This window comes from Polistes fuscatus, unplaced genomic scaffold, assembly GCF_010416935.1.
Source record: "Polistes fuscatus isolate 324 unplaced genomic scaffold, CU_Pfus_HIC Scaffold22, whole genome shotgun sequence".
Taxonomy (NCBI): domain Eukaryota; kingdom Metazoa; phylum Arthropoda; class Insecta; order Hymenoptera; family Vespidae; genus Polistes; species Polistes fuscatus.
Genome location: NW_025113099.1, coordinates 1,892,343 through 1,908,264, shown reverse-complemented (window position 1 = coordinate 1,908,264; position 15,922 = coordinate 1,892,343). Strand labels below are relative to the sequence as shown.

At 26.6% G+C, this 15,922-nt stretch overlaps 6 protein-coding genes across 8 annotated transcripts in view; 5 read left to right on the top strand and 1 right to left on the bottom strand.

Moving 5' to 3' along the window:
* The first annotated feature begins 33 nt into the window (after positions 1 to 33).
* Positions 34 to 4,823, top strand: LOC122517925 (WD repeat-containing protein 6). The gene is made up of 13 exons (XM_043636547.1): positions 34 to 260; positions 353 to 530; positions 604 to 777; positions 849 to 996; positions 1,115 to 1,348; positions 1,416 to 1,827; positions 1,929 to 2,081; positions 2,156 to 2,562; positions 2,631 to 2,819; positions 2,884 to 3,398; positions 3,491 to 3,930; positions 4,010 to 4,172; positions 4,506 to 4,823. Exons 1-13 carry the CDS (start codon positions 194 to 196, stop codon positions 4,510 to 4,512), a joined length of 3,087 nt encoding a protein of 1,028 aa, XP_043492482.1. The 5' UTR covers positions 34 to 193; the 3' UTR covers positions 4,513 to 4,823.
* LOC122517927 (trafficking protein particle complex subunit 5) lies at positions 4,749 to 5,673 on the top strand. The gene is made up of 3 exons (XM_043636550.1): positions 4,749 to 4,924; positions 4,997 to 5,306; positions 5,383 to 5,673. The coding sequence occupies exons 1-3, from the start codon at positions 4,758 to 4,760 to the stop codon at positions 5,479 to 5,481; spliced, it is 576 nt and encodes a 191-aa protein (XP_043492485.1). The 5' UTR covers positions 4,749 to 4,757; the 3' UTR covers positions 5,482 to 5,673.
* On the bottom strand, positions 5,491 to 6,438 carry LOC122517928 (NADH dehydrogenase [ubiquinone] 1 beta subcomplex subunit 4). The gene is made up of 3 exons (XM_043636551.1): positions 6,246 to 6,438; positions 5,792 to 5,935; positions 5,491 to 5,727 (listed from the first exon to the last, which is right to left on the bottom strand). Exons 1-3 carry the CDS (start codon positions 6,375 to 6,377, stop codon positions 5,659 to 5,661), a joined length of 345 nt encoding a protein of 114 aa, XP_043492486.1. The 5' UTR covers positions 6,378 to 6,438; the 3' UTR covers positions 5,491 to 5,658.
* Positions 6,439 to 7,256: 818 nt separating this feature from the next.
* LOC122517926 (cathepsin L) lies at positions 7,257 to 9,783 on the top strand. The gene is made up of 7 exons (XM_043636549.1): positions 7,257 to 7,478; positions 8,233 to 8,346; positions 8,426 to 8,578; positions 8,660 to 8,863; positions 8,964 to 9,169; positions 9,247 to 9,398; positions 9,482 to 9,783. Exons 2-7 carry the CDS (start codon positions 8,251 to 8,253, stop codon positions 9,688 to 9,690), a joined length of 1,020 nt encoding a protein of 339 aa, XP_043492484.1. The 5' UTR covers positions 7,257 to 7,478; positions 8,233 to 8,250; the 3' UTR covers positions 9,691 to 9,783.
* Positions 9,784 to 10,051: 268 nt separating this feature from the next.
* On the top strand, positions 10,052 to 14,446 carry LOC122518007 (codanin-1). Of its 3 annotated transcripts, none has more exons than XM_043636653.1 (10): positions 10,052 to 10,990; positions 11,061 to 11,193; positions 11,260 to 11,331; positions 11,446 to 11,606; positions 11,679 to 12,278; positions 12,334 to 12,573; positions 12,668 to 13,030; positions 13,117 to 13,282; positions 13,354 to 13,622; positions 13,702 to 14,446. In XM_043636653.1, exons 1-10 carry the CDS (start codon positions 10,709 to 10,711, stop codon positions 13,846 to 13,848), a joined length of 2,433 nt encoding a protein of 810 aa, XP_043492588.1. In that variant the 5' UTR covers positions 10,052 to 10,708; the 3' UTR covers positions 13,849 to 14,446. The 3 variants fall into 3 exon arrangements, with proteins under 3 accessions (XP_043492588.1, XP_043492589.1, XP_043492587.1); XM_043636654.1 differs by having other exon boundaries at positions 11,061 to 11,331; positions 11,679 to 11,803; positions 11,882 to 12,278; XM_043636652.1 differs by having other exon boundaries at positions 11,061 to 11,331.
* A 315-nt stretch (positions 14,447 to 14,761) lies between these two features.
* Positions 14,762 to 15,922, top strand: part of LOC122517949 (cadherin EGF LAG seven-pass G-type receptor 1-like) — a 59,343-nt gene continuing 58,182 nt past the window's right edge. The window contains exons 1-2 of the mRNA XM_043636583.1: positions 14,762 to 14,806; positions 15,079 to 15,267. The gene's annotated coding sequence lies outside the window, so the exon portion shown is untranslated. The remainder of the gene's footprint in view (positions 14,807 to 15,078; positions 15,268 to 15,922) is intronic.

Here is a 15,922-nt window from a genome sequence, read left to right as displayed (position 1 = left end):
TTATTAATTCTTTTTACTAAATAATACATTTAATGTGTTAATGGTAGTTGATTATTATCTTGACGTTAAAGTTCTGATTGTAATTAAATATACAGTTTTAAATTATTTTTTAAATAATTTGAATAATTGTTAAGAAATTATAAAAACATAAATTACTATACCTTTAAGGAAATGATATCATTTTCTCTTTAAAATGATTTCAAAATTGTTATCTACCGATGTACTTGCTATACATTCTATGGACGATTATATATTTGTAGGTTAGTTAACATCAAACATCAATTTTTTTTAAACTTCTTTTTTTAGATTTTTTTAAAAAGATACACGAATTTCATTAGAATATTATTTACAGGTATAGGATGTATTTTACATATTTTCAAAAAACGTGATGTTTATGAATTAGAGTATAAGTTGAATTTTCATTCAAATAATATACATGGCATTGTTAAAGCATCTAATAATTGTATAATTTTATTTGGTGCCAAATGTTTGTGTATCTATGATATTGATAAAGTTAAAAATACAATATTGTAAGTATTTATACATTGTTTTTATATTTTTACATTTTTTATGTTTTCAAAATTATGATGATTTATTTTCCAGGATGAAGCAAAATGTTGAAACAATTTGGTTTAATGATTGGATAATAGCTGTTAAATGCTTGACTATTAATACACGAATATTATTAATTATTTTATTTGCACATAATAACGTATACGTATATGATATTTCTAATAAACAATATCAGCAGACATGGTGTGAGGAAAAATGTATACTGTATCCTTAATATTACCTATTAAATTTAACTACGAAGCAGTTCGAAACATTTTTTCTTAATTTATGCATAGCTACGGTGGATCTATATCAGGTGAAACGATTAAGGATTTGATTATATTTAGTGGAACTGTATTTCAGGAGATATTAATATGGAAATTAGACTATGCAACTGATCATAATAAAAATGCAAAAGTGTTGCATCGTTTAATTGGACACAAAGTTAGTATACGAATATATTAATATTCATATAAATGTATTATATAAATTATATCAAGATTTATATATTTATAATAACGATCAATATTTTTCTTATAATAATCCTTAGTAAATTTTTCAGGGAGTAATTTTTTCTGTTATTTATGATCCCAGCACATCTTTTATCTGCTCTACGTCTGATGACAGAACAGTTAGATTATGGAAAGTTATAGAAAACATATCAAATTCTTTGGCTTGTAAAAATGATATCGATTGGAAAAATGTTGAAGTCAAATTAGTAAAAACAATGTATGGTCATGCTGCCAGAGTTTGGAGAGCAATTATCAGAAATGGCATTCTTTTTACTATAGGTGAGGTAAGTGCGTTCATTTAAATGATACAAGGAAAAATATAAATATTAATATGATTATTATATATTGTAGGATTCGTTGATATGTATTTGGTCATTAAATGGCCAATTATTAAATAAATTATTTGCGCATCATGGAGCACCGATATGGAGTATTAATATTTCAGAAGATAATAAAACTATATTTACGGGTGGTGCTGATGGAGCAGTACACATGTGGCCATTTATAAGTGCTCCGAACAATAATTTACAAATAATATCATCATTTAAAACATCTCACATTCCTAAATATGTATCTTATTTAAACAGTGGAACTTTATTAATATTTCACGAAGGAGGCATGTTAGCATGTTATGACGACGCATTGCATCTTAGAGAATCTTTGTATTTAGAAAGATATAGTTCTTATTGCATAATGCAAGTTTCCTCGTGTAGATGCTATATTAGCTTTGCATCAAAGAATGGATATATAACAATATACACAGGTACATGTTTGTATTTATATTTGTCTAACAACAATATAAATTAAATTTTATTATTATTCACATATGTTCATACTTTTATATTATTATTATATTTGTTTTAGAAATAGACAAGGAAAACAAAAAATACTTGCATCAGATATTAGAAGAAAAAGTAATGGAATCAAAAATATTCTCTTTGCAATGGTTGAAGAATGATAGAATGCTAGTTTGTGGAGAAAATGGTTCTTTACGAATACTTGCCATTACACCTAACAGTACGTATACTAAATAAATATTGGTTTATGTAAAAACTATTATAGTTTATGTTAAATACAATTTTGTTTAACAGATGAACTATATATTCATAGTGAATATACACTACCTCATTCTCGAGAATGTTGGATAACAGCAGCCATAATTTATCAAAATTTACTTGTTTGTGGAGATAGAGCAGGAAGTCTTCATATTTTTGAAATGTACGATCAGTCTTTAAACAAAACAAATTTAAACAAAAATATCAGTGAACCAATACAAACTATTTATAAAGTTCACGGAAAAATAGGTGTTCAACTATGTGCTGTATTGAAAAAAAAATTGATAACAGCAGGACGAAATGGCGTAATAAGATTTTATGATATTTTTATGATCGACAATAAAAGCTTCTTACGTACTTTGTATTGCATAAAAATGCCAATGGATTGGATTAGTAATATATTAAATATTGGTGATGATGTTCTTATAACTGGATTTAAAGAAGTATATAATTATGTCTAATTTTATATAAAAAAAGAATACGTACAATAAATTAAAAGAAATTTTTGCAGGTTGAATTTATAATATACAGTTTGCATCATCAAAGAATAGCAGTAAAATATTCTTGTGGAGGTGGACACAGATCTGTGGATTGTCTGGTATTAAATGAAAATATTAAATTTGCATATATTAGAAATAAGCAAATTTATTTATCCAGTCATCATTTAAATTCTCTCTTTTTATCTACACCTACTATACTGGTATGTATTAAAAATACAGTATAAGAATCATAATTTATATTACAACACTTTTGTATTATTTCAGAATGGTTCTCATGTCAAAGAAATTTACAATGTACAACCAATAATGAACTTGATCGATCAGAAACTTTATATATCTGGAGGTGAAGATTGCAAACTTCGTCTTACACATATTTATAAACCAGAATTAAAAAAAGAAGACTATACATTTCAAACATTAAGTATCATGGATGGACATATTTCAAGTATAAAATCTATAGCTATTTTCAATTTAGAAAAGACAGAATTGACTAGCACATATTTAATTTTCTCATGCGGTGGCAGAGCTCAAATAAAATGTTGGCAAATGGATATTAGATGGGATGATGATGTGTTATCCAACGAAAGTGTTTCTTGCGTTGATCTAAATTCTCACATGTTATTTGGCCAAGATCAGAACCGTAGAAAACAATGGCAAAAAACAAAACAATCTTTTGCTATTGAACCTGAAACCCGTTATATGGATATTAAAGTTTATTATCCTTCTTTGAAATCCAATTACATATTTTTACTTATAGCCTGTGCTGATGGATATTTAAGGTGACGTATACATAACGATAAAAATGTTCTATTTTATTACATAATACATTTATGATTATTTTATTTACTAATTTCTATTTTTATTTTTGTAGGATATTCATTTATAACATTTCTACAAAAGATATCCATCCTATATTATATACTAAATGTACCACTCGTTGCATTTTAAAAGTTCATGTCTTAGAATTTAAAAATATTATAATTATAATGACAATGTCAACTGATGGTATTGTACGTTATTTTAATTTTACTGACATTTTTTTGGAAGCATTTAAAAATATGATCTCAGGTAATTCTAATCTACAAAACATTGACATAATACCTTTCGCAATAATGCAGTTACATCAATCAGGAATAAATAGTTATGATTTGCAAACTATAACTGAAGATGAGTATCTTCTAGTTACCGGAGGTGATGACAATCTCCTCTGTCTTGTTTTATTTCAAATTTGTATTTTAAAAGACGCAACTGTTTCTGTAGAAATACTGTCGAAACACAACATTTCGTCTGTACATTACGCACAAATTACAGGTCTGTAAAATGCAATTAGTATAATATTGCATTACATAAAAATATAGTACAATAGTATCATAATTTACTTTATTTACAGGTGTTAAGTTAGCAAATAACAAAATATTCAGTGTTGGTATAGATCAACAAGTTGTTATACATACTTACTCCTATAATAATAATAAAATATTAGCCGAATTATTGTCTACTGAATTTACATCTGTATCAGATGTACAAGGAATGGTATTATCAACTTCTATAAAGTAAGATTTATATTTTAAAAAATTTTTTATAAGTATTTCTAACAAAATTATAATTTAGTTTTAAAATAACAATATTATTTCAGGTCTAACGATATATTTTTATGTATATATGGAAATGGCTTTGAATTTTTATCTGTTTAAAATGATTCAAAATTTATATACATTTTGCAATATACATATACCCTAAAAAAATGTACAATTGTAATATAATATAAATATAAAATTTATTTTTAAATATATAAATTAACTTTTGTACATTCAAATATAATGTTACAAAAATTTCTAAAGAAATATTATAATTATTTATAATTATTGAATGTATGTTTTTTACAGGTTTTAATTAAAAAATATTTAGCAATTGTCAAAAATAGAAAGAATTCTTTTTTTGTATGTAAATTTTTGGTATTTCATATGAGGTATATACATGAGCGCTTACTTGACATCAAACGTAAGGTTTATGAACTAGCCTTAATGAATTGTTTTGGAACTACTGTCAGATCGTTAATAATTGCAAGATAATTGTCATATATTCATAAGAATATATTTATGACTAAGTAAATTTTGGAAAAGTAAAATTTAATAAGAATGTCAAGTATTACAATTTCTGCAGTCCGGCCACGAACAAGTATTCTTGATAGATCATTGAGCAAAGGAAAAGGAGAGGTTAGCTTAAGTTGCTTTGCTCTTTTATTTTCAGAACTTGTACAATATTGTCAAAATCGAGTTTATACTGTACCAGAATTACAAAATAAGTAAGTTATCATTGTATGATTTTTATTTTCTAAGTAAACGTACAATTGAATTATTTGAATTTAAACAATTAGGTTAGCTGAAATAGGTGCAGAGATTGGACACAGAGTTACTGATCTTCTTGTTGTAAGAGAAAAAGGTGGGAAACGTGAAATTAAACTTTTAAATATATTATTGTTTATTAAAAGTACATTGTGGAAGTCATTATTTGGTCGTGAAGCTGATAAGTTAGAACATGCTAACGATGATGAACGGACATATTATATTATTGAAAAAGAAGCTTTGGTAAATAAATTTATATCTGTTCCAAAAGATAAAGGAAGCTTAAATTGTGCATCTTTTATAGCTGGAATAGTAGAAGCTGTTCTTTGTGATTGTGGTTTTGTAAGTATAATATTAACAAGTATATTTTTTAAAATGATATACATAAATAAAGATACTTATTTTTTTTTCATTGCAGCCAGCAAAAGTTACTGCTCATTGGCATAAGGGAACAACTTACATGGTAAAATTTGATGATGCAGTTATAGCGCGTGATAAACAACTTGAAGATCGATAATAAGATAGATTATTTATACGATTCATTTTATTTTAATGTAATATGATATAATAATTACAGTAAACAGGTAAACATGTAAACATTATAGTTTCAATTATTTTATACGTACAATATTACATTTTTATTTTTATTGTAATATTGTTCTACTGAACTGTATTACCTAAAAAGGCATTTTCTTTATTGGAATTTAAACATTCTATCTTGGTACGATATTTGACCTGTACGATAAATGTTTTCCTTAGAAGCCTAGAAATAATAAGTCAAGTTGTGTAAAAAGAAGAAATATGGATTAATAACATTTAATACGTACCCTAGATGTTTTTAAAATCATTGCAGTACCCCATATCAAACCTCCTGTCGTAACAAACATTAGCAAGGTATTAAAAAGAGTTGGTTTAAAAATATATTCTAGTTGTACTCTTGTAGCATAAAATCTTTGCCATCCTCTATCTAACTGTAATTAAATATATTTATTCCATAATATTAATCATAAATATAGGTACATTTCATTAAATAAATAATTATTTAATTTTTGTTCTAGGAAATTATACTGAATAATCATTATAGAATATTATATAATACTTTTAATATGTTTAAGTAATAATAATAATAATAATAATGCAAGTATGAAATGAAAATAAAATGATGCTATATATATGTATCTTTTAAAATCATCTATCGTAACTAAACGTTTTAATAATTATTTAAATACTTTTAAAAGTTAAATATTTTATAGGTTAGGTTAACCCATTGGAATTACGTACAATCGGATCAACTCGTCGAGGATCTTGCAATTCTCTTAAATATTCGTTTCTTAATTCTAAACGTCTGGCATGTCTCCATTCTTTAATTTCACGTTCTTCTGGAGAAATGTCGAACACTTTGTTTCCAGACATGACCTTCTCCCGTGTACTTTTTTTTCGAGGATATATTCAAGTAAAACTTATATATAGTATGGTAACGATATATCCAGGGTTAATGGAGTTAAGATAGATTCGACTGATTGTGAAATATCATTTGTTTTCAAAACATTAAATTCACTAAGTTAAATACAATTATAAATAAAATAGTCAAAAAGTATAGATTATTGTTTATACACATATTTATTATTTTTATAAAACATTATCTATTTGTAAATTTTATTTATCTTCTATGATTGTGTTTAAATACAAATATAATAAGTTAATATCTTTACGAATAAATAATAAAAATATGAAAAAGAAAAACAATAGATGAGTGCATACGTCAGTTGGTTTCAATCATGTGATTTAATTGCGTCAATTTCTAGATGAATATAAAGATTTAAAAGATGAATGTAATTTTTATTCTTATTGATAGTTATTCCCTCATCAATATTACGTCATACAAAAGTACTTATAATGTTTATTGGAATTTTTGTCGATTATTAATATAATTGAAACACAACAAACTATAAAAAAATAAACAATAGCATATATATATATATATGTATATATTCATATAGATAAATATTTGACAAATCAAATAAATAATGTAAATTAATTAACAAGATATACAAAATGATTTTAGTTACTTTTTTGTTTCATTTAATAGGGATTATGAATCATACATATGTGTATAAAATAAATAATAATTTTAAAGAAATCTGCTCTCTAACATCAAATTGACATTTGAAATATAGAGAATTATATATATATATATATATATAATATATGTTATTTAATGTTTCAGTATTATCTAAGTCACATGAGGAAAAGCAATGGTAAAAAGAATTCTCGAGCGTATATTTCAACAGATATCGTGTAATATGATGCGTAAAATATTTCTAAGCAAAAGATAAAATCATCACATGTACTGTTGAACAAAGTAACATGAGGACAAAAAGCAAATGAATCACGTGACGTAGGGGAGGGTTCGATATAATAACAACGTTGCGCCTTTCTTTTTCTTCATAAGCATTGAAATATTCAACGAGAACGTATCGTTTTAAATTCTTAGTGATTCTTTGTGTCATTGTGGTAAGTTATTTTAATTATGTATTGTATAGATATATGATATGTGTATAATCGTACACGGTCATCGTTCAAATGTGAATCATACTAAGTGTTCAATTTGACTATATCGTATGACTCATTAATATATTTTATGCAAGATAACAAATTCCAATATTTTGTGTTTACGTTATTACTAATTTTATATTTTAATAGTGGCTTTCTTTTCTTATATTGAGATCTGTTGCTTCTCAAATTGTTTCCTTTTTCTTTTTTGTTTTGTTTGGAGTTACATGTAATTGTCCGTTAATTTTTGTTTTCTTTGTTTTATCGTATCAAATTAATATCGTATTGACGCATATAATTAATGTTTAATAATTAAACATGATTTTTTATAATTAATCGCATTATTATATAATTATTAGAGTTTATATTTTTGTGTACTAATCTATTAAAGAAACAAAACAAAATGGATGACGCAAAACTTTCATATCTTGAATGATTTGCGATGTGTTTTGTTTTCTGGGTCTTCTTTTACTTTTTTTTTTTAACTTTAACTCGATAATTCTTACTTAGTTAATTTTCTTCGTAAATCGAGTTGATTATTTTAATTTGAAGAATTTTATTTATTTCGTTATATAAGTTTAGGAAATAGATGGAAGAATTATGAATAAATCGTTTCTTCGTATGATTTAATGACTACAAGCATAATTTTACCATTGAACAAGTCAATTATTTTTATAACATTAATTATAATTAATTTTACATTTTGTATTTTCAGTTGAATTAATATACAAGCATGAAGATATTACTGATTTTCCTAATTTCGACAGTATTTACTGTTCAAGCTATCTCATTTTTTGATCTTATCTTAGAAGAATGGACAACGTTTAAGGTAATTATAAACAAATTGAAGTTTATCTTTTTATTGTCTTTATTAAAAATGTTTTAACATGAAATTTGATCTTCGATAGCTTGAACACAAAAAAAATTATGAAACTAATTCTGAGGAAAAAGTCAGAATGAAGATATTCATGGATAACAAACATAAGATTGCGTTACACAATCGTAAATTTGAATTAGGTGAAGTTTCTTACAAATTAAAAATAAATAAGTTTGGTGATATGGTGAGTAATGAAAATTATTCAATTAAAGCATAAATTGTGTGATGTATTACATTTTTAATATTTAATATTTTTATTTTATAGCTTCATTTCGAGTACATAGAATTATTGAATGGTTTTAACAAATCAATAAATCATCAATTAAGAGCACAAAGAAAACCTCTTGGTGCTACATACATTGAACCAGCTAATGTTGAATTACCTCATTTTGTTGATTGGAGAGAAAAAGGTGCAGTTACTCCTGTTAAAGATCAAAAAGCTTGTGGTTCATGTTGGGCATTTTCATCGGTATTTATTTATGTTTTAAACAAATTAATTAATATTTGAAGTAATATTTTTATAATAAAAAGATCACTTCAGATATTAATTAATAATACAATTCTTATAGACAGGAGCATTAGAAGGACAAAATTTTAGAAAAACTGGTAATTTGGTGTCCTTAAGTGAACAGAACTTGATCGATTGTTCTGGAAAATATGGTAATAATGGATGCAGAGGTGGTCTTATGGATCAAGCATTCCAATATATTAAAGATAATCATGGCATTGATACAGAACAAAGTTATCCTTATGAAGCAGAAAATGATAAGTGCAGGTAAGTAATATATTTTTTGTTATGAATGGAACAAATTTTTAGATTAGAATATATATGTATTATTTTGATTTTTATAGGTACAGTCCACGTAACAGTGGTGCCGTTGATGTTGGATTTATTGATATTCCAGAAGGAGACGAACAGAAGTTAAAATCTGCCGTTGCAACTATTGGACCAATATCCATCGCTATTGACGCTTCTCACCAATCCTTCCAATTTTATTCTGAAGGTTTAGCATGTTTTTATATTTTCCTATATTTTCTTAGATCATTTACTTTTATGATTTAATTTTTTTTGGCTTATTAAATTTAGGAGTTTATTACGAACCTGATTGTTCCGATACACAGTTGGATCATGGAGTACTTATAGTAGGATATGGAACTGATGATAATGGAGGAGATTATTGGTTAGTGAAAAATAGTTGGGACACAACTTGGGGTGATAAAGGATACATTAAAATGGCAAGAAATAAGAATAATCATTGCGGTGTGGCTTCAAGTGCCAGTTATCCGCTTGTTTAAAAACAAAAAGTACATTATGAAGTTAGTGTTGCTGGGAATCAAGTCTTCATGACAAATGTAAATAATTAAAAACAAAAACTATTGAAACTAAAATATAATTTTAGTGTTTAATGTACGTTTGTATTTGGAATTTGCATATTATTACTATTGTTTTTAATTTATATTTGAGTTATCTTTTTTTTTATATACATGCGAATAAAAGAATGTATACTTGAAATTTAATTTTGAAAGGGTTATATAATATTAAGAAGGTTATACTTGGAATTGAAAATTCTAATAAATTATGCATACATATATGCTTACATAAATAATTATTTTTATTGAATTAAAATATGTGTAAACTATATATTTTATATTAATGTATATATGCGTATATGTGTGTTTATTTGTAATAAACATGTAAGCATGTAATGCAATAGAAATAATATTTAGAATAACCGTTTGAAGTTTTGAGATGTTTTTATGTAGCTTATTTTTTTTTTAGCGTATATTTATTTGTTTAAAAGTACAGTTTTGAAATTCGTATCGGTTCCATTATTGTTTTTAATTGCATCTTATTGTCATCAGATGGTGCTAGTGTCGCTCGTTTTTATGTCATAGGTCAATTCTTTCATTCTCGTTGTAAACAAGAAACTAAATGTCTGACGATACACGTTGAAATTTGACAAAGAATCAATATGTCATGTTTATATCGATAAAAATGAATATGAATGATCAAGACAGTAAATATAATAATATATAATCTATGTTACACTCTATGATATATATTTAAATGTATTTACATTTTATTTTATACATGAAATTGTACCATATGTTTAGTGAATATAACCTATAAAAGGTGGGAGAAAAATATAGGAGAGAGAATAAATAAATATGTTTATAAATGTGTTAACTTAAATTAAAGAGTGAAGAATATAATCGTGTAATTATTGTAAAATGTTTCTTTGTGTAGACGTAGGAAATGTTATATACAGTTGAAAGGATTTGTTTATGATTATTTTTGTAAACATTCAACGCAATGGGAGAAGTGAATGTATGCTTTCAAATAGACACTGACAATCGTGAACATTTTTCATCTGCAATTGCATTTCAAACTTTTCGAAAGCAAAGAGACACGTTTTATGAAATTTTGAGGATATGGGAACAAAATCATTTGGTACCAGGATGGGCTTTTCAGGTAGCTTTGGCAGGAAAGATTCGATCTGTGCTCACACTGCATAGTGATGCTACGAATTATTCTCACTTTGCAAGATTATTTAAATCTCAACTTCTCATCTCTTGTATACAAAAAGGCCAACAAGTAAGTTAATTATATATTTCAAATTATTATAATTTATGTATATTGTAAACAACAAACTTTTTGTTTTCAGGATGAAATTCTTGACGACGATAATATTCTGAAAACATTAAAACACATTGATCCACAAAAATTGACACAGCTTAGAAAAAGATTGATTACTCCTTTATCATCTCAGAATGATGTTCGCGTTCCATCTTTTCCTGGTACTCAAGAATTTTTTAGAGATTTCATACTGTACGCATTTAATCCAATATTTTATACACATTTAGAAAATTGTTTAGTACATGAAATTATAGAGTTGAACAAGACTCAGTTTACTAGCAGCGAAATAGAAGATTCAGGTATTTTTTATATGCATAAATTAATATAAATAAATTCGATAACTTTTAAAAATAAATTTATTATTTTATTTATGGCACCGAATTAATTTCTATACCTTTTTATTTGTATTTTAGAAACTATAGTGGATGAGCAAACGAAACGTACTTTCATAACTTGTCTAGCAAGTTTAAGACTACTTGCTAAAATGTTAGGATTACTCATATCTTTACCTTATAAATTAGAATCGTGCACTAATAAAGAAATAATAACAGCACAAATTGAAATAAGAAATAATGTAAGTAATAAATTTAATATTAATTAATTATAAGTATAAATATGAAATATTACAATAACTTAATATCCGTAGGTTGTACCATCGTTAAATTTACAATCTTGCCTTCAGAATGCAATTATGGAAGGAAAAATGTCTTTGAGTATTCCTTGGATAGTAAAGTACCTAGCAATGATGGATATAGTGTCTCTTCGATTAACGTATTACAAACCAGTCTTAGAATTACTGTATTATATCTATAGGAGCGTCAATACTTATGATTTTGCTTCTTCCGACAGTGTTATGTCTCAAAAAACAGCAATTTTACTTAAATCTACGTTGAAATGGTTTTTCGAGTTACCAAATTTTCCTAAAGATTTTTGCTTTACTTGGCAAGAAATATATGAAACGAAAGAATTAAAAACACAACGGCGATTTGATAAAATATTAGCACAAGCGTATGAAATATTGTCTGTGGAATCTGTTGATTCTATTACACCTGATAAATATTGTTTAGATAAATTAGATATAATAGATGATGGAGTTCTTGGTAAATGTTGTCCTATAATTGACTTAAAACTACAAACTGTGTCAAAGAAAAATGTAAAACATAATACGCGAGGTCCAAACAAACATATAACACCAATATCTAGTCAACTTCATAAATTTGGGGCCAATAGTAGGAGACATTTAGAGGTAATTCAGATTAAATATTCTAACTTGAGTATTATTATTACAATTTTTAATATAGTTGCAGTTAGAAGAAGCTTTCTTTCATGGTCAACCAGCTTCAACTCGGAAAACAGTTGATTTTGTCTTCGAAAGAGTTGCGTCAACTTGTGTTAAACATATTTGTAATACTTTACTGGCATCCGCGAGAGAAACGAATTTAGATGTTTTTAGAGAAATTATGAAAAAAAAGTACAAAGGAAAACATAAAGAAACGCATCCTATAACAAACGGTAATAATACAGAGATTAACGAATTAAAGGTGAATTTTTTTTTGTTTTCTTTACTTCGCATGATTTAAATCGTATTGTTACATAATTTTTTATTTTAAATCATTTTTCTACTCTCTATTTTAGTCGTTATTGACAAAGGAAATGTCTATGTTGGCTAGTACTGCTTCAAAAGATTTGAAAATACAGTGTGATAGAAGTATTCCACAATTCTGCGAAAGTCGAATTGTGAAATCTATTGAATCACTTTTAGCAGAAGATTCTTTAGTGCCTGTTAAAGAAATGTGTATAAAAATAGCTTACAGAGTGGCAATGGAACGTATAAATCAATGGATACAGTCTCACATTGTTGGTGGTTCATTGTTTCATAAAGACATGGATTTAGAAATTAATAGGTTTATTAGAAATAATAATACTTTCACTATAACCCAAGAGAAAGTCCATAATTCAGCTGCACCCAATCCGAGCGATGTTATACATGAACTTAGAGTATGTTTTGTTTATATTTTTTTTTCATTTTTTAATAATTTAATATGCAAAGTAGTAGATTAACAATGTTTTATTTCTTTTTTTAGTTACAAATATGGGACATTATGGATAATAATAGGAAAAATGTAACTCTAACTTCTGTGACAACAATATTGAATAAATTGTATCAAATTTTGAACGAAAGAGCTGATCTGGTTCTAGGACCGGAAAAAATCTTGTATTTATTGAGCGTTGATTTTTCCTTGTTTTTAAGTAAGATTAAAATGATTAATAATGTTAAAAGTATAATATAATGTTCTTTAATATGTTATGTTTATTTTTAGTTGCACATAGAATGGATCTATTTACACAGGATATTCAAGACCTGATAATTAAGATATGGACTATAGATAATTTTAAGATATTTGAAGCGGATACTCCTATGTTAAGATTGTTGAGCCCAAGGAACGTTATGTTACTTGCACAACCTGAAACTGATGGAACATGGTTGATATGTGGACAATTTTTAAGAAGATTATTGGAGGAAAGTGTCCTTGATATTGAATTTCTGAGCGATCAGTACGTGGCATTATTTAGGCACGATTGGCCTGTAGTAAGTTTACAAATTTTCTATATGAATTTTATTTAAAATTCTTCCTATTTAATTATATAATATCATGTGTTCGTTACAGCCTATATTAAAACATTTATCAAAGTGCCTTTACGAAAGTATTGCGGGTTATAAGTCGACTGATGAGAAAACAGAAAAAATTAGATATTTGCTTGGGTGGATAGCAGAGACCTGTCGTGAAATAGAAATTGGAGATGATTTCTTATAGATTAATTTTTTTTCAATATATATTCTATTGATATATTTTAAATTCTTAGCCTGTTAAGAAATTCTGTAAATTATAGGAATTTTATAAATGTATATTGTTTATTGTCATGACAACAGGAAGAAATTTATGTTTCTACTGTTTATTCTTATTTTCATGAGAGGAATACTTCTCATTTTGTATCTACACTTGTAAACAAATTTACGAAGTATGTTGTAAATCAATTTATTCGGAAATTCATTCTATTTAAAATGGGGCTGTATATTATTGCACCATTATCTATTTTATGAGAAAAACTGTGCTACGTATTTTAAAATAAAAATGTTATATTTTTCTTTTACATCTTCTATTTTATTCTATTATAAATTTGCACGAGTTGGCAAATAATAAGACTGATGACAAAATCGAAAATATTATGAAAATAGTATTGTTAGTAAATTGTGACAATTTTTTGAGAAATAATAGGAAAAAAATAATAGGAATTCACTAATATATTTCATAATTTTGGCGGGATGATGAAAACTAGATACAGACTGTAGATAGCGCCACTATCGCGGAGGTCCCGCTCGAATTAAAAAATATAAATAAAACTTCTAAAATAGATATTTTTTTTCAAATGAATTTTATTATTTTATCATAACTTCAATCATAAAAATTCATTTATAAATATTTTAAAACTATCATGCGCATTTTAAAGAGCAAAAGGGACTGCATCACAACTGCCGCCTGGTGGATATAAATAAACTACAATCATCATTTTTTTCAGTATGCCAAACATCAGAAACCATTCCTATTCCGATCCCGGGGTGTATTATTGGCGGTAACCGGCTTGAACGTGATTGGTTGGAACATGCACGCCATGTCAGTACGGTGAGCAAAGTAGGAACGAAAAGTGGCGGTCAGTCGTGAACCGCGCGTCGTACGGATCGGAAGTAGACAGTTAACTCTTAATTAATTTACTGTAATGTATCATCTTTTCGATTGATAATATAAAATATCATTGACATATTAGATCAAAATAAACAACGATATTTGATAACGATACGGGACTCGTATACGATAAATAAAATAAAATAATTTATAAAAATGACATTTATCAAGACATTTTGTGACAAATAGAATAACAGTAGAATTTAAATGAGTTTGATAGAAACAATTGAATTAGGGTGCATTTTGATTACTTTTCATTTACGAAAGGGTGATTATTCGTAATATTTTTTTTCTTTTCACAAGAGGGATAGATATACGCGTTTGAAGGTTCCAATATGATGTGCGCGCAATAAACTCAAGCGGTTCAACAACACGTGCTCGCACGTACACGTGGACTTATCGAAATGTGAGAGAAAAGAGGAGAGGATAAGAGGAAGTCGATTGTTGTTGGGTGCTGTCGATGCAACGTCAAACATTTGTGATCATCGTTAGGTATGCGAGAGAAAGAGAAATGACTAAACATAAAACGAGACGAAAGTCCAAGTCTATGTATTCCCTTTAATTGGAAATAGTGGGATAGTAAAAAAAAAAAAAAAAAACAAGCTAGAACAAAAATCAATCCGATGCTTTTCATATCGAAATAACATGGCAGTACTTTCGTATCGATTTATATTTATATTTTTTTTTTTTAATTATTCTTTGCACTCGAACAGGGGGGGTGGGTTTTTGTTATTTAAATAATACGATTACATAGACAATTGTTTCTTAGTTAAATTTAATTTGCAATTTTTGAGAAAGATAAATAAATTTATCAACAATTTCTTTCGATTATTATAATATTTTTGACGAATTTGACTAATTATTCGTATTTAAATAAAAATGGCGGCGTGTTATTAAAGCCCTAAAACTTGTAGATAAATTTCAAATAGCCTAACTACGGAGACAGGAAACACTTCTGCAAAAGTTTTAACATCGTTTGACATTACGTACAAAATATAAATTTGAAGTTTTATTATATTTTGCATTGACGAATGTTTCGTTAATATTTATTGGAGGAAAGTATTTCGTAGGGAAGTTTTAAGATTTAAGCGAGTACATATTTACTTACTTAAGTAAGTAAGTAAGTAAGTTTATACTAAGTAAACTG

Excerpts from the sequence above, each read along its gene's own strand:
- LOC122517925 (XM_043636547.1), top strand. The coding sequence starts at position 194 with ATGATTTCAAAATTGTTATCTACCGATGTACTTGCTATACATTCTATG. Across the intron at positions 1,349-1,415 it reads TTCTTTTTACTATAGGTGAG|GATTCGTTGATATGTATTTG; the intron begins GTAAGTGCGTTC and ends TATATATTGTAG. Across the intron at positions 3,399-3,490 it reads TGTGCTGATGGATATTTAAG|GATATTCATTTATAACATTT; the intron begins GTGACGTATACA and ends TTATTTTTGTAG.
- LOC122517927 (XM_043636550.1), top strand. The coding sequence starts at position 4,758 with ATGTCAAGTATTACAATTTCTGCAGTCCGGCCACGAACAAGTATTCTT. Across the intron at positions 4,925-4,996 it reads GTACCAGAATTACAAAATAA|GTTAGCTGAAATAGGTGCAG; the intron begins GTAAGTTATCAT and ends TTAAACAATTAG. Across the intron at positions 5,307-5,382 it reads TTCTTTGTGATTGTGGTTTT|CCAGCAAAAGTTACTGCTCA; the intron begins GTAAGTATAATA and ends TTTTCATTGCAG.
- LOC122517928 (XM_043636551.1), bottom strand. The coding sequence starts at position 6,377 with ATGTCTGGAAACAAAGTGTTCGACATTTCTCCAGAAGAACGTGAAATT. Across the intron at positions 5,936-6,245 it reads CTCGACGAGTTGATCCGATT|TTAGATAGAGGATGGCAAAG; the intron begins GTACGTAATTCC and ends ATTTAATTACAG. Across the intron at positions 5,728-5,791 it reads TGATTTTAAAAACATCTAGG|GCTTCTAAGGAAAACATTTA; the intron begins GTACGTATTAAA and ends TATTATTTCTAG.
- LOC122517926 (XM_043636549.1), top strand. The coding sequence starts at position 8,251 with ATGAAGATATTACTGATTTTCCTAATTTCGACAGTATTTACTGTTCAA. Across the intron at positions 8,864-8,963 it reads CATGTTGGGCATTTTCATCG|ACAGGAGCATTAGAAGGACA; the intron begins GTATTTATTTAT and ends CAATTCTTATAG. Across the intron at positions 9,170-9,246 it reads GCAGAAAATGATAAGTGCAG|GTACAGTCCACGTAACAGTG; the intron begins GTAAGTAATATA and ends TGATTTTTATAG.
- LOC122518007 (XM_043636652.1), top strand. The coding sequence starts at position 10,709 with ATGGGAGAAGTGAATGTATGCTTTCAAATAGACACTGACAATCGTGAA. Across the intron at positions 11,332-11,445 it reads CAGCGAAATAGAAGATTCAG|AAACTATAGTGGATGAGCAA; the intron begins GTATTTTTTATA and ends TTTGTATTTTAG. Across the intron at positions 12,279-12,333 it reads ATAGTAGGAGACATTTAGAG|TTGCAGTTAGAAGAAGCTTT; the intron begins GTAATTCAGATT and ends TTTTTAATATAG.